Source organism: Etheostoma cragini, chromosome 13 (assembly GCF_013103735.1).
Source record: "Etheostoma cragini isolate CJK2018 chromosome 13, CSU_Ecrag_1.0, whole genome shotgun sequence".
NCBI lineage: Eukaryota > Metazoa > Chordata > Actinopteri > Perciformes > Percidae > Etheostoma > Etheostoma cragini.
The window spans coordinates 12,943,514-12,960,536 of NC_048419.1; the positions used below are offsets into that span (position 1 = coordinate 12,943,514).

A 17,023-nucleotide genomic window follows, 5' to 3' on the forward strand; every position below is an offset into this window, starting at 1 on the left:
GCCCTGAGAAAGAGTATCTTCAGAGTAAAGAAGGAGAAGGATAGTTGGTATGGTTTTGTGGTTTTCAGTCACTGTTGATACAAGTTTACATGAATAATTTTTATTTAAATGTGAAAAATTGAAGGCTCATCCAACAACCAGTGTTAATGAATACTATAATCCACAGATGCCACAAATAAAAACATCAATTTCATATACCAACAAAATTGTTCAGTAAATAAAAATGTTTGTAAGATTTTTTTTTCTTCGCAAGAAAAACATAAACGATACAAAATACCAACACAGTAAATAAGAACAGGAGGTTAAAACCAAAAAGGTGAGGTCTGCTGTTTCTCACTAAAGGTCAGTGAGTATGACACAGGATAAAGAGAGTGGGCATTAGAGATAAAATAGGAAATTATAATCTTTGTTTTCTGTATTTCTCTTCTTTTTTTTTTTTTTTACAAAATAATACCATAGAGGATTAAGTAAGGGGTCAATCACATTGGACATCAAGAGATAATCCAATGAAATGTAATACATCCATGCAATATACATTTTTCAAATAACAGTCAAATCATCTTAAACTTGATCTTCTATTCCCAACACCTAAAACATGGTTCAACAGTCTTCCGTTTTCAAATAATAGATAACACAATAAAAGAGAAAATGCTTCAAAACTGGACTTAATTTTAAGTCCAACAATAAAAGCTGCATTGTTCTTTGATCTCCAGTGCTATCCACAATGATGCAAGGTTAACCAAATGTTTCCAGCCTTCTCTTAGGAAAAGTTAGAGTTTATATTGGGTCATTTCATCTGAGCTCGCTTTACAGGTTTTAGTTTTTGACAAAAAGTTGGTTCAGACGTACTGCTCTTTGGGAAAAGTGTACGCCACCACTCCAGGGGGAGGAGAAGCCAGGCCTGCTACCGAGGGGTACTTAAAGATGGCTGTGGTGTGTAAAGGAGGAAGAGGAGGAGAGGAAGTGTTTTTTGGCGTGTTGGTGCCACTGCTGCTGGTTGCAGTAGTCAGTTGTGAGGAGTTGTAGGGGTGTTGGGGCAAAAATGAGAGAGGAGGCTTGATGGGAGGGGAGTAGGGCTCTGGGTAGTCCTCTTTGTTGCAGGCCAGTCTGTAGCTTACATAATCTGCTGTGTTTGGAAGCTCTTCATAAAACCGCCCCGGGTGCTGTGGAGAAATGAGAGACACATTAAAAATGTATAAAAATTAGAAACAATACACATACTCCCTACCAGATATACTGATCGTGCACACTGTGTAGTATGTACTTAAAGGTACCCTGTAAAGTTACTGACCTCCTAGTAGCGCTAGTATGGACTGTCTCTGTTCCCTTAAAGATCAGCACTGTTCAGACGGTTTGGAACTGGCCAACACGGCAAGTTCACATTCATGCAAAGCACTCCCTGAGCAAATCCTCTGATCACACAGATTCCTCTAAAATGAAGTGATTTTAGCAAACATTTTGCAGTTATAAACGCTGTTATGACCAAGCCTTTACATACATTCATATACATAACGAAGTACAGAGCTTCCAATATGTTCCACATAAAGAACAGTGTAACGATAGTTAAAGAGAACAGTGTATAGATTCTAACATCTAAATCTGAATCACAGCTGATCTCTTGTAAGAGTTGCATAGAATCTCGCTGCAAATGCCATGATAATAAACAAGTTCATGCACAAAATCTCCACTTAAGCCCACTGGCAACTCATTAAACATGTGATTGACACATGTTCATTAACATTAACACAACACAAAGGTTACCTGGATATCATCTGCTGGTCTTTTCCTCAATGGCTGGGACAGTTTTCTGGACGGAGAGTCATTTCTGATCACAGAGAATAAAAGTTAGATGATTAGGATGGTAATAGAGGATACAAAGCATGTTGGGACCTTAGAGGGCTAATGACCGTTTACTTACGAGGAGTCGCCTTTTCTACTTCTTATTTTGAGCACAAGGACTGTGACGGTAATGCCCATAAGCACTCCAGCAGCCAATAATAAGGCGACTACACTGATGATATCACCCGTTGCTATCTGCGGTAGAGGCTTTTCTACAGAAAAAAACACACAAACATCAATGAAAAAAAATCAAACAGACACATTTCTTGTTCACAGTAGTCAAGTGTCAAATCAAATGACCCCAGACTCCGGGTAAACGTACCTGTAATGCTGACCTCCACGGAGCCCGATCGTGTCCCAATGCTGTTGGTTGCATCACACACATAGGTGCCTTTCAGGTCATACGTGACCGGCCCTTTAAGGGTAAGGATGTTGTCTCGGATCTCAGCATTGCTCGGTAAGGAGCCATTACCCCTGCAAAAAATACAGAAAAGTTGTGAAACTAAGAGTCTCGTCAATCAACATAACTTTCATTTAAACATGCAGTGCCTTATACATTTGCGACCTCTGCTTGTTTGTTTAGGGATCCAGAGAGCAGAGGCTCAATTTCCACATAAGAATGTGTACTTCTGGGGAAATTCTGTGAATTGTCTAATTGTATTAACAAAACGGAACAGACAAAAACAAAGGAAAGCAGATGGTGTGTTGTTTGGCTACATTTTTTTGTAAATCAAGTACATATTTGCATGAAGAATGAGCAAACAAATGTTGCTTTGAGCGATAGACCACAACCTCCTTGATCCATTGTAATAAGGTGATATCACTTTGAACAGTAAATTTGAGTGAAACACAAACAAACAGAGTTATACTCACAGTCTCCACTGATACAGAGAGACTGCCGGGTTGGCATCAGCTTGGCAGCTGAGCTGGACATTCTCTCGGTTCAGGTACCAGTTTCCATCAAACCCCTCCACCGAAACGTCTGGCTCATCTGGTACAAAAACGAACACAATCAAATAACATTTTTGAGCTTGTAATAGTGTTTATATTTTACCTGCATAGTTATGAGCTTGAAAAAGATTTACACTGAATATCGAGGGTAACGCTGTCAGTGAAGACCTCCTCGTTGTAGGTGGTGACGCAGGTGAGCGTTTCCTTGTGTGTTTCTCTGCTGGGCACCAAAATGTAGTCACTCTGGACAGTGAACGTACCGTCTGAGTTCCTGTACTCCCGGGTGGTCACTTCTCCTGGCACCCTCGTCTCCCACCTACTCAGATCAACGTGGAATCAGGGTCACGACACAGAGATACATCGATGTAGGCTGACTTGTAGTTAAGTGGGAGTGGGAGACAAAAAACCTGTCTTCCACTAAAAAAAATATATATATATACACACACACCTGATAGTACTGGGGGGTTTTCCATTGGCAGAGATGCAGGTGGCCACTGGAGTTTTCACATTGGATGAACGAGCAACCAGCGTAGGCGTGGACAGAGTCATCTGAGTTGTTGGGCGAACTGAGTCAGTAAAAATAAACACAAGCATAGAGTTAATATAGCATTAGCAGGTTTTTAAAGCATGATAATATTGTATAATGTTTAACTTATGGCAGCCTATTCAAAGGACAGACAGGTAAAAGGTATAACTTGACTCTACAGAAAATAGAAAAAGCAGTCAACTCATTTACAACTTATTGTTGAAGTTAATTCTTGACCATGGAAACAGTAGTTTGATATAAAACAAAAGTCCTAAACAATTTCCTCAAAACAGAACATTGCTAAATCAATGAGTGGGACTATCTTATGTCATTTAACACCTTAAAATAAGAGTTAGGCATTTTGGGAATAAGCCACTCTAATGCGATTTAAGTGAGGATGCCATCCAACTTGTTAGCAAAATTAGCATGTGTTATTTTCTGCCACTAGGGGTCTTTGTACAGGTCCCAGACTTTTTGACGACGTGCATTCAGATGTATGGGATCATAGGAGTTGTTGTCTTCACAACCACAATTGCCGATGAACTTGTATCTGTTTACCGACTAGTTAAGGAATTAAAGTTGTTTTCACACTACATTTAGTAATGTCAATTGATGTTATGTCATTCTAATGAAAGAGCTGCAGTGTTTCCTACATAACTTAATTACTTAGATTCTATTTGGGGTGGTAGCTGACAAATTAGCAAGCAGGCAAGCAAACATTAGCCAGCTAAAACCCCAATATCACAACAGATTTTACACTTCGCTGTTATCTCTCCAATTTCTCTGCATTGGGGGGAAAGGACAAATAAACAAAATACATGACATGTGTGTAGTCAGTGTTATACATTTTAATGCAGAACTTTACATATTATATATTTCTCTGACTAAGGGTTTGTGCACAGTATAATCTATGGCCGTGACCATGGCTCTGAAATAGCAGTAGCCTTACTGGGCTGTGTATTTATAAATGCATGGCGCTGTCCGTGGTGCTGAAGTAGCAGAGCAATTTGCAATTGCGCTTCCTGTCCTTCTGTCAGTTTCGTCATGGTTCTTTTATATTCTCTTAAGTAGCTATATAGTTAGGTGGGTTGTTTTCTTAGCTTATCATAAGACTGGAAACAAAGGGAAAATGCTGAGGTGTATGTGCCTTTACATTTAACATCTCCATCATATGTAATGTATTTCACTTGAGGATCAGATCATCACAAATTTGCCTTACCATAGACAGTGAGGTTTACAGTGTTTTCTCGGTTCCCTGCAGGGAACGTGGTGTATTCACAGATGTAGGTGAACTCGTCAGAAAGGCGGAGCGAGGAGAAAGTGATGGTGGTGTCTTCCAGATTCGGAGTCCGCCGCCTCACTGCTGCATTCTTGAAGGTGACACGGTCTCTGTAGGGCGGGGCCACAGACACGCCCAGGGAGGGATTTGCGATTGCCACGTTCTGCTTAGTGCCATTCACCAGTTTCTGCCATGTTACCTTGATAGAGAAGGATGAATTAAAATTGAATAAGTAAATGATGAGGGAAAGTGTAAAAGAGCTCTGATATGAACCATGAAACTGTTATATCAGTTATGTAATTTTGAGTGGGCAGTGGTTTTGGCCAATTAACTAAGAGGCATATTGCATGTTTATGTTTTTCAGTATTAATGTCCATTTACAAAAAGCAAACCACAAGTTTATAAGCCAGTGATTTATGTCATTGCATTATGGGATTCATTATTCAGTGGTAATGCAGCTCAGATAAGTGGTAATGCAGCTCAGATCAGGGACTTTTCTTAATTGTAATGCCTTACTGAAATGAAAATGACTTCCAGGATGAATTTGGAAATTGTAGCCAATAATAAATAATATAGTTAATTGGCTTAGACAAGCAAAATGGCTATAGTGGTCCCTTAAAGGGATTTTGACAGAGACTGGCTGATAACAAGGTTTTGTAGATAAGCAGAACATGTTTACATGCTCTGAAGTGAACTGGTAACTGTCGAATATTTAAATCACGATTTGAATTAATTATATTGCTGGAACCTGAATAGTTTCTTTGGCCAATTGGGGCAAATGAAACAAGTTGTCATCACAACACTGACATACCATAAACTTTTAAGTTGAAATGGCAAAAGTTGTAAATAAAACAAGTCCCCACCTGATGAATGTAAGTATTCATTAGCTCTGTTTTGGTCTTTACCAACTCCTAAGGTAAATATCTGTCTCTTCTGCTGCTAAATGTACCCTGGGTATGAATTATAATATTTGTTTCAATCTACATACACGTGGGTGTAATCCACATGTGGACTTTACACATTATATATTATAATACCTGTGAGATTTTGACAGGCGGAGAGCTGTTGATGAACCGACAACGAAGATCCACCTTTGAGCCAACATACCCCCACTTCCCATCATCCATTTCCACAGTCTGGCCATTCCTTCCTGGATGCAAAACACAACGTAAAGACATTAACACACTTTCACCCATGCACACACAAATACACACAAAATGGCAGCATCAGACTGACATGCTCTTAGCGTTTCACTGTCAGCATCATGATTGGCTGAGCTCAGCTGTCAAAGGTAATCCATTTCAGCAGCGTGAGAGGTGAGCTGAGGTCAAAGGTTATGGATTAGAGTGAGGTATAAATAAGCACGATTTGTTTAGTTACGGTTCCCACTGACCTTTTGAACACCTCCAACAACTCCACAACATGTAAACCGGTTCACTATGTGAGACGTGTGTCTTCACTTGTGTTTGTCAGATAACTTTAAATGAAGTCCTGTTTAATCAGGTCGTTTGATAAAGAATAAATGTTAATTTGTTATTCATGATGCAGGATGAGGAACAAAGATGGTACACTGAACAAAAAATCTCAGAACAATGGCTGCTCTCATTCTCATACACCCATGGTTAAACAATATACACACAAGCACACACACACACACACACACAAACACACACAAACACAGAACTCTTTCATGCTAAACATCCATCATTGTACCTAAGTCACCAGCCATCTTTGATTAAAATATCGAAAGTCTTACCATCGATATTTTTTAATCATCGCTAACATCTTACTTTTATAGTTAATTCATTTAAAATCCCCTCTTCCTCCCCATTAATAGTAGGCCTGTTTATGATATAAATATACTGTATACAATAAAAGATGAAGAAAAAGTGCTCAAGAGATAGAAATGCATCCAGACATGCCAACCACTGCAAATTTACTTGTCGAATTTACTTGAATAACGATGTCTTAAAGTTCCTAAAATATGAATTCATTTACCGTATAGTATCTCAACAAATGTGTATTTTAACTGTAATCAGTTTCAGTTACTTTGTGTGTTTCTTTCCTTTATAGGAGACAAAACAACACCTTCCCTCTTCCAACAAAATCTTGCGTGAAACGTTTCCTTTACAAATACAGACTCATAATAAGAAAACAAAATTTTGCAACATATAAACAACATACATTGGCTTCGTAAGGGATGACCATGTCATATTTTTTACTTTCCAAGATCTATTTGGCTTCCTCTTTTAAAAAAAGACAATATTGTCCACCTGTAACACAGCACATGTAAAGGAGGTTAATGTAAGTAATGTGTAATGTGTGTGTCACTCTATAAATTTAATTATGGAAACAGCAATTTCTGACGTTACTGTAAAGCAAGTGCTACTCTAGCTGGTTACTTTTAACTTACTCAAACATGTAATGCCACAAACCAAATGACTGGAAATTTTACATGAATGCAATGCTGAATTAGACGTTTTTATGTAACCCATACCCAGGGGTGATTTCCATGTTTGAAGTATTGTATTTTTTTAAACATATAAATGAGGAGCCATTGTTCATGGTTCATTATGTAATCCAATATTTCCAGGTTATTAATGGATGAATATTGATCGTTCCATCAGTTGTCTGGTCTAGTCTCTATCACAGAGGCTAACGATCACACCAGGCTGACAGCGCTAAGGTCCTCTTGTCAACCAGGAAGTAATGCATCAACACATTCACAGTATTTTGGAATCCGACAGTAATATTTCTGTCAGAGCTGTGTAAGAGCTTCATTAATAGCACATTAATTATTTATTTATAAGACCTAAGAATAACAATTTGTTTTTTACATACCAATGTTATTTTGTGGTTATTTTCTAGAGGTTTGTCTAACTTAATGTGGACAAACTGCAATCCAGCAGGAGTCAATGCCTCTTCTTCTCTGACATGTTGTCATATTTTGTTTTCCTATAGTTAAGAATAAACTGTAATAAAGTATTTTCCTTGTTCTCGTTTCCAATTGGACACAACATTTTAAGTAGGCTAAAAGTTACATGCAACATACTACATAGTTGAAAAGTTTTGAGATTGCACTCTTAAATGGCCCAAAACAACATTATGTTTACGTTTCAGTAACTGCCAGCAGTCGGGTTGCATTTTGGGTAATGTAGGCATCAGGTTTTCTTCTGCTGCATCAATTTTTTTCTCTTCTAGTTTTTAATTGTCTATCCAGAGTCCAACAATTTTATAGACATACAATGCTAAATCGTTGGAGTACTATGATGCTCAAATTATACATTTTTGTTGTTTGTTGTTTTGGATGACTTGTAAAAGTCCCAGACAACACCATCAACTTATGAATTTCCAAATGACATACTAAAAACCTTCAACAATGAGCTGTGGGAGAACAAAAAGCCAATCAGCTCTGAAATACATAGAAGAATCAAGGTCGTCTCACAAACAGTTGGATCCATGTACTTGGACTCAAGTATTGTTCCTTGAAGCGTTCCTAAAGTTTTGCTCTGATAACAGTGAACAGAATGCTATAAACAACACTGTTCAGTCTGCGCTCAGCGTTCATCGGCGCTCAGCAATAGGTCTGCTCTGTTGTCACCTAAGACATAATGAAATAATGTTGAAGATTTCACTGGTTTCATTACAATGAGCTATAAAACCAGCATCTCATTCATAATCACAATAATTCAAATTCAACTGATGGCAAACTGAATTATGAGATCAAGTTAAAATTGATTAATAGAACAAAATATTTACACATTCCCAGAAAAAGGGCACAGCATGTTTGTGTGCTTGTGTAGTTTCCCATCACCTAAATGATGAAAACACCATTAGAATTGAATGATTAGAGTGTATTAATCACCTACTTTATTAGATTTGTTTTGGCTTGGCTTATAATGTAACTCTGCAGAAAAATCATTTAATATACATACATGTATTTGGTAAATGGTTTATTTGTGCATGTTCTATGCATGCAAACATGCACGCAAAATCTTCAAAATACAGATAAATCTCTGCACTGCTTACAATCATCAGAAATATGACCAACATCATCACATGAAGTCAAGTACAAACCTGAGCCACATTTCTTTTTATTATATTAATAAGTTTAATAGTTTTGTATTAGAGAAGGAGTTCACTGCATCTCACGTGCCCACTTTTCAAACTATTGTGTTTGTTCGTGTGGGTCATCGGGAGGGATGAAGGCCAGCAGTGGGAGTAGATTACAGCATTTAGAATATTAAAGTGCATCTGCACCATAGTCCATTTGTTGCTCTACATGAGGCTTCAATTATAAGAATGTTTTGCGGAAGTATTTTATAGATTAGGTTCTAATAAATCTGTTTATGCAGGTTTTTAAACCTACATGCCTATAAGAAAGATATTCAGTGGTTCAACGTTTTTCCACCAGTGATAATGTTGTCAAGATAAACATTTAAAATGTGTTTTTCTAAAATGTATCAAATGCTTCATAGAAGTATGTTGTTTGTGTCTGATTCTGACTATGCCATACTTCAACAACACGCTTATGAGATTCATGTTTAACTGAGGATTTTATTTAAGAGAAGAGTTGCTGTTTCGAGGATATTTCTGTGATAATTTGTGGCAGGATTGTACGATGACATCTATTAAATTGTGATTATTAAAGGGGCGGCTGTGGCTCAGTGGTAGAGCGGTTGCCTGCCAATTGAAAGGTTGGTGGTTCGATCCCCGCCCCTGCAGTCATTGTCGAAGTGTCCTTGGGCAAGACACTGAACCCCGAGTTGCCCCCGGTGCTGCGCATCGGAGTGTGAATGTGTGTGAATGTTTATCTGATGAGCAGGTGGCACCTTGTATGGCAGCCCCGGCCACAGTGTATGAATGTGTGTGAATGGTGAATGTTTCCTGTAGATGTAAAAGCGCTTTGAGCAGTTGTTAAGACTGGAAAAGCGCTATATAAATACAGCACATTTACATTTAAAGGAATAATTTTCTTCCCCCACATTTTGGGAAAAACGCAAAAAAAAAAAGACTGACACCACTCTCACGTCAGAAGGATAGATTTGTAGTTACAGCCAGCATATGTGAGCTTAGCTTAGCACAAAGGCTGGAAACAGGTCGCCTGGTTCTTTCCAACATTAACAACATTTGCATATTAGCAAGAGTGGTATTAACCCCTCATCTATCTTCCATCCTTAGTCAATGTGGAAAAACATTGCTTTAGTACTATTATCACATGGTTGTACAAAAATGTTAAAAAAATGTCATAAGTATCAAAATACTTTTGCTTGTGTCTAAACCCTATCCTTTACACACACAAACACACACACACACACACACACACACAGACAAACACACACATCCCACTGGGTGTCCCCCCTGAGTTCTGTGGCTGAGCTGATTAGGGGCTTTACGTTAGGGCAGAATAGACAGACCTTTTAGACACAAACACCCCCACCCCCACCCCCACCCTACTACACACACACACACGCACAAACACTTTCATATCTTGTTGGTTCCACATCTCTTTCACCTTCCTCTTTTCTGCTGTGTCTATTCCAAGTCCATTCACATTCTTCTATTGTTTAGACAATAGGAAATTATCTCACCAACCCATTGACAACCATGGGAACGTAACAGAACAATAGCGATATTGTTTCATAGTTGAATGGGCAACATGCAAAAACAGCAAGAGCATCACAGTGTGGTGTTGGGCTTTTCTTTTTCATATCCTGTGTGGATATCCTCCATCATTCTCATAATGTGACGAGCCATTTGTAAGCTTTTCTCGTATTGTGTGAGAGTTCATCAGAGGGATGGTAAAAGGTTTTGCTGGAGGCTTTTTGGTAAAGGGTTTACAGATTTGGGCAAACAAAAAAAGGTTTGATACTTTTTTACCTTTATTTAAACAGAAAAGCCTCAATGTGATGAAGAAGAGTACTGGTCACTCTGATACAAGATTTCACCCTAGAAACAACCTAAATTAGGGGCCACAATGGAAATATGTTTTTGGGCTTTATTGTGTCATCCCTGACTATTTATGTATTTTAATGTATGACACAAAGTACTGTTTTTTTATATTTAAATGGTTTAATAAAATCAATAAATCAATCAAAACGGCACTAACAACTCCAGATCTGTTACAGTAATAAAGATCTTCACATTCAACTGCAAACTACATCTACATTAAGCAACATGATCTAACTAGGACTTTGTTGGGGATTGCTATGGACGAAGTACACACGGCAAAACACTGGTAAAATCAAATTACATTTAACAATGTATCCAGCTAATTCAAATAGCATGGGTTACTGTTCTTTTGCGGGGTGCAAATGTTCTACTTTAACCAGTTCCTTCCCCAGACAATTTTGCAGAACCACCGTCGCTGCATCCGGAGCTGAAGTGGATTGTGATTGGTTAAAAGAAATGCAAACAACCCAGAGCGTTTTCTGCTATTGCAGAATGTACACTGTAACAAATCCCTAACAGTTTATTACCAGTTATTCCAATGTTCATATCTCCATTATCACCGTATTACTATAAAATGGATTTTGAAAGTAGCCTACCATTGAATGTGATATTCACAGTATAACACGGCTAAAGATTATGATTTAAAATGTGTAAGTTTCAAAATGAAAACGCTTTTAAAAATGCTTAATATAAAAATGATTGCAAGAAAGGGCCTTTGGCTGTATAAGCCATTTATTCAAGCCAATGAACAATCAAACACAACTCATAGTGACATTTGGGAAAGATCCATGAAAACCTTACTCAGGCTTATAATGCCATATGAAAATACTGTACATTTGCTAAAAGAAAAACATTGCGATAAACCTTTTCATTTAATAGAACAACACATCAACAACTGACCTAGAACTGCACAATGTGACCGAACAGAACTTAACGGAAGAACATGAACATCTTGTGTGGCGATGGCTTGTCGACTACATGAATCCCCACTCAAAGTCCAAGACATTTTGGATGAGGGTTGCCACATGGGGAGGCACACTAGCTGCCTTTTTATGGACCAGCCTCCCGTCCTCTTTGACATTACCTTCCCTTAAGTTGACTTTGTTTAACTCTCTGGGTTGATTTCAAGGAAGCGCCTAAAATGTAATAACAGAGAAAGATTGTAAGATATCAGGTTTGATATGTTAGGCTTATTTGCACTTAATACAGAACCACATAATACTCACTAAATAAACATTCAACAAAGTTTTCACATGAAAATGACCTCTGTGTCTTATAATCATGAGAAAATTATATAACTTGTAGAAATTATTTTATAATAATGAGCAACTAAATATAATTGCAAAAGATGAGTTGTTACCATTATGACATCGTTTTTGACAAATTCATTTTGAACTATTAGGAGACTGGTGTTTTTGAAGCAAGGGTCAACTTGGCAAGCAGTGTTTAGCAGACAGACTTTTAGGAATTTGGTCGTACAAAACTACAAATATAAAATACCAACAACAATGCTATCCTCAAATTATTTTAGAACAGTATTTGTATAATATAATAAAATTAATGTTCAGACATCAATTGATAATGCCAGACATTAACCAAATGTATCAATTCATCCCAATTTGTCACAAACAAATGAAGAATATAAAAGCAAATTAAACAATTGCTACGACACTGGTAACACAGTTTAGCTAGCCCACTAGCTAGCTAGCTAACTAGCTAACAATAACTTGCCTACAAAACATTACGGTGCATGCTTGCAAAAACCAACAACAACCAGTTAAGACAATGCACATTCAATCCACAATGACAAACCAGGGTACAGCTGAATTAGATAAAAAACACAATTACCTTGTTAAATTACCTTTGCAAGCAGGAAGGCTGAGGATGTGCGATGTGTAGTATGTGAGCCAAGTAGGTGATGCGCGTCATCAACATCTGTGCTGGCCAAGCAGAGTCACTCACAATTCTCTAATTTCTCTCTTTCTCTTCTTCCTATTTGTTGTACTTATTTTTATTAAATCTCTGGTGTAACATTATAGTTTTTTGATTACTCTCTCCATGAAGTGGTGAGGACTTGATGTCAATGTCAAATGATTTTAAAAGTGTTGTGGGTGGACTCAACCTGGCTGCTGAAAAAGCTGCAGTATACCGTTTAATTGTACAGCAGCTTGCTGTTAATATTTGGCTCCTCAAATGCCTTTTACACTACATTTGCATTTTACACTATTTACATTTTCCCACTTTTATACCATTTCACTGTATTTAGGAAGAACGGCCAATTACTGTAAAAAAAATATTTTTACAGTAATTTGTTACAGTATCTGTTGTATAGCCAGACCTTACTCCACAGTGCTGTGGAGATCCGGCAATGCAAGATTACCAAAAAACTGACCTCATGCGACAGAAGAGAAAATGAAAAAACACAGAGAGAGAAAGATTAACTGTTTAATCTTAAAGCCATGAAATCTGTGATTGATCGGGGATTACACACTGGTTTTGTGTCTTTGGCCTTGTGACTTACAATGCAGGGAAACCTGAAGCACAGTAAACTGACACACAGGCACACAATAACACCCAATGCTTGAACTGAAAACTCACTGTTGCATTGTCCTAACTGTTGCATTTTAGGAAGCACTATGTGCTCCCTAAAGTTAAAGTTACAGAGGTTTAACAGGTACACTACCACCTGTTAAACTGTTATTTGCCATGTTTTTTGTTGTTGCTAAATCAATATATTGCAGTGTGAAAGCAAAGAACAGCTTTACCAACAATGAAAACTGACTCTTGGCCAAATTCTGTGGGCCGCTCTCAATTTGTTTGCCTGATTAAAATGGAGAAAAACACTTCTTCTCTCTTCATTTTACGGCTAAATCAATTCTAAGCTCTCATTATTTTTCGATTGTGATCTGTGTGCACACGCATGGATACTTGTGCATGTTTGTGTGGATGAATAATCTCTGTGGCAGTGTAGGAACGTGAAGTGTGTAGTTGGCTGGTGTTCAGCAGGCAGCTCACAGGATTATGATGACTGTTGCTGCTACGTCTGTGTTTTGGGACATGAGAGAAGAATACAAACCTAAGAGAGAGAGAGAGGAGCTAGAGAGAAATATAGAATATCTCAACTGATTGAGAGACAATAAAGTGGAAAAAATACTTTAAATTGGCTGAATTTGGAGAGGGAGGTGGAGAATGAAGAGACAAACAAAAGAGGAAATGGACAGAAGGTCTGAGTGCTTGTGCTGGATTATTTCTGTGGGGTAGCGTCTGTTTGTTCCAGCTGCGGACAGTGGATTATGCAAATATTCATGAGGATGCCTGTCTGTCATTCTTAGTCTTTTCTGTTTCTTTCTGTAGTAGAGGACTGCAAACTTACATGTGAAAACATACCAGTGATTGCCTGTCACAGCACTCGCACCAACCTACTAGGACGCCCAGCAGATCCTGACGGGCTCTGAGTCTGAAGTGTTCTGAGTCTGCACCAGCCAGTATAAGACACACACACTGCAGCAACAGTGAGCAGGCTAGGCATCTATCATGTTGTTATACCCTTCCTGCTCCCTGTGCAGCTCTAATCCACTGCTATGTCCTTCAACCTAACAATCCCACACATGGCGTGGCCTCATACTCAGTAAAAACACATACACACATGTATGCACACCAGCAAATTACTGCTCAACTATAGCACATAGGGGGTTGCACTAACTCAGTGAAAAAAAGCAATCACAGCAGCTAAACGCAACCATATGCTGCCACAATGACTTTTGTAATTACGTAACATATATATACCATCACCCCCCCCCCCCTTTTATTACACAGCCACAAGTCTACTGCTAGCTATATGGCCCCAGCTTAGTCTGGTTACACAGCTGCAACTGTTACAATGAGGCAAAAGTTGGTCCATTCATTCATTCATTTATTCATTAATTCATTTATTAACACGCTTTGACTTCTCTACTGATCAGGAGTAGATGACTAAATGATAAAAGTAATGTAGTTGCAGAGAATAAATCAGATTATACTGTCAGAGCTCCATATGTAAGTTGAAATGAACATGAAGTCATCTATAGCCTACAGTATAGAAATAAATGACTTAATTTTAAAAATCACAAGCAGGCACCCCTTACCTTGAGTTTACAAATTGTAACAAATGGCATATAAAGTAGTTGAGAAATTGATAAACTAGTAATGTTACTGATACTTTACAGATAAGTCATAAGAACTCTGTTATGGTTGTGAAAAATCTTACTAACATCATAACTTGGCAGCCCAAACGTTGTTCATATTAATGGCTTATAGAGCTATAAAACAATAGTAAATGTTTTATAATAATCGATTAAAACACATTAACCCTTTATCAAGAGGGATATTGTGCTAGTTTTTAATTTTACTACCTGCAGCCTATACTATACTGAGGGATGATAAGTCTTAAAGTGAGCACTTATATGATATGTTACACTAATGTAAAATAGACAATACACACAGTTATTGTGTACATACACATTTTTTATGTACACTTTAATGTATTACATTAATACAAAATTATTTATCAAAATAAAGGCATTAATTAAAAATGTTTTGAATGGCCAAGTTCATAACAATACAGGATACAGAAGGTTACGAAGCAACCACCAATTTAAAATACAACAATAACGTTTTATAGCCTAACTATTCGAATCCTCGCTGTGTGTGTACCTCCTTCTTTGTGTTTGGTAGGCAATACATTTGATACACAGAAATCGTGTATTTTAGCAGGACCAGTCCCATCACTAATATCTATTTAACAGGTGCTGAGAAAAGCAGAACAGCCTACCTGGAATAACACACGTTGTTATCAGGAATATCCAAAGTCCAGTGCTGTCCATGCCCAAACCACCGTTGCCAGCTTCTCGCTGTGGTTAAATTCCCAGGGTGCACTTGTTTTACGCCTCCTGCCTCCCAGGCTGAACACACGGCAGCGGGTTCAGCTTCAGGTTTGTCTGTCGGGGTCCACTCAGGTTTCCATGTGTGCGACAAACACACTCATCTAATTCACAAAACAAAGATTTGTCAAACTTAATTCCGCACCCTGTGCCACTTTTTCTTTCTCCCACTATAATTCCAGTTTCCCTGTGGGAGGTAGCAGAGCAGTCTCTGTCCTGCTGAGGCTTGCGGGGATAAAGCAGCTTAACGCGTGGGCAGATTATTTCCGAGATATCCTTCCACCACCCCCCCCAGTCCCGACCGGCAACTATCTGTCAGTGTGAGGGCTGAGCTGAGTGAGCAGACAGCCGGCCGGCCGGCCAGTGTGCTCATTTAGTTTAATAAATAAAAAGCCGTAGTCAGGCTGTTTTAAATCAGAAGACACAATGGAGGCAATTAGGGGCCCAGACAGGGACGTAGCCTACATGTACACACGGGTAGGCTACCTCCCAGTAGCTTCAGCCCCCCCAACCATTTCAGGTAACACCCAGCTAACAATTTTTGGTTCCCCGAACGTTCTGGTAACGTTCGTTTTTGGTTTGGGAACGTTCCCTGAAGGTTTGTTTTGGTTGTATTTTGGTTGTCTGTTGGTTAATTGGACGGTTTTCTTAACGTTCTGGGAACGTTCGTTTTTGGTTACAGCGAACGTTCTCGGAACGTTCCCCTAACGTTCTCTAAAGGTTACAACCTTTATGTTTACCGGCCCATAGCAGTGTATTCACGTAAGGCTGAAATCAAAATAATACCATGTTGCATACGCGATTGTGAGAGTTTGTGTAAGACCATACTAATGGCACAAAGGTGAGTTTTGTTATATAATTCACTAATTATTCATTCAAGAGCACAATTAAATAAATTGGCTGTATCTAACTTTCAGTTTGTGTTGATTCTAGCTGCCACTTTGGACAAAATGGGTAGTGTCTTTACCACATCTGCTGAATAGATTTTACCTGGCTGGATACTTAAACGTAGGCTTTACCGTTGTTACGCCAAAATCTGTGACCTATCATAATGTGTGTCTGTGAGACAGCCAGTCTGTCTGTCTGCCGTAAATCACGTTGGGGCAAAATTGACACAAGACACAAAATAACACCCCAAACCCCCAAAAAGTTTTTTTTATTTTTCATAATATGGGCATAAAAAGTTATACACTTAAGCTTTTACTTAACATGCTTATTTTAGACAACAAAAAAAGTCTTTATGCTTACTAATGATTTTTAGTAATGACTATTTGTCTAGTGCACCAACTTACCGCTCTGTGTCACAAAAAATCACTGAAATCAACTAATTTAACAGTTGATTTCAGTCTTTTTTTTCGAAAATTAAATATGAATATTTTTTTTACAAAACTGGTTTCTTTCTTTTCTGACATTTTATAGACTTAACAACTAATTGATTAATCAAAGAACATAATTGTAAGTTGAAGCCCTAGACACAAATTATACAAACCCGATTCCAAAAAAGTTGGGACACTGTACAAATTGTGAATAAAAACAGAATGCAATGATGTGGAAGTT

The 17,023-nt window shown here is 38.1% G+C and overlaps 1 protein-coding gene across 2 annotated transcripts; it reads right to left on the minus strand.

The window, feature by feature from the left end:
• Window positions 1-231: 231 nt before the first annotated feature.
• nectin1a (nectin cell adhesion molecule 1a) lies at window positions 232-15,793 on the minus strand. Of its 2 annotated transcripts, XM_034889429.1 has the most exons (11): window positions 15,358-15,793; window positions 5,633-5,745; window positions 4,536-4,794; window positions 3,239-3,356; window positions 2,925-3,106; window positions 2,713-2,830; window positions 2,162-2,313; window positions 1,919-2,051; window positions 1,762-1,825; window positions 1,292-1,430; window positions 908-1,163 (listed from the first exon to the last, which is right to left on the minus strand). In XM_034889429.1, the coding sequence occupies exons 1-10, from the start codon at window positions 15,407-15,409 to the stop codon at window positions 1,335-1,337; spliced, it is 1,287 nt and encodes a 428-aa protein (XP_034745320.1). In that variant the 5' UTR covers window positions 15,410-15,793; the 3' UTR covers window positions 908-1,163; window positions 1,292-1,334. The 2 variants fall into 2 exon arrangements, with proteins under 2 accessions (XP_034745319.1, XP_034745320.1); XM_034889428.1 differs by lacking the exon at window positions 1,292-1,430 and having other exon boundaries at window positions 232-1,163; window positions 15,358-15,790.
• Between the last annotated feature and the right edge of the window lie 1,230 nt (window positions 15,794-17,023).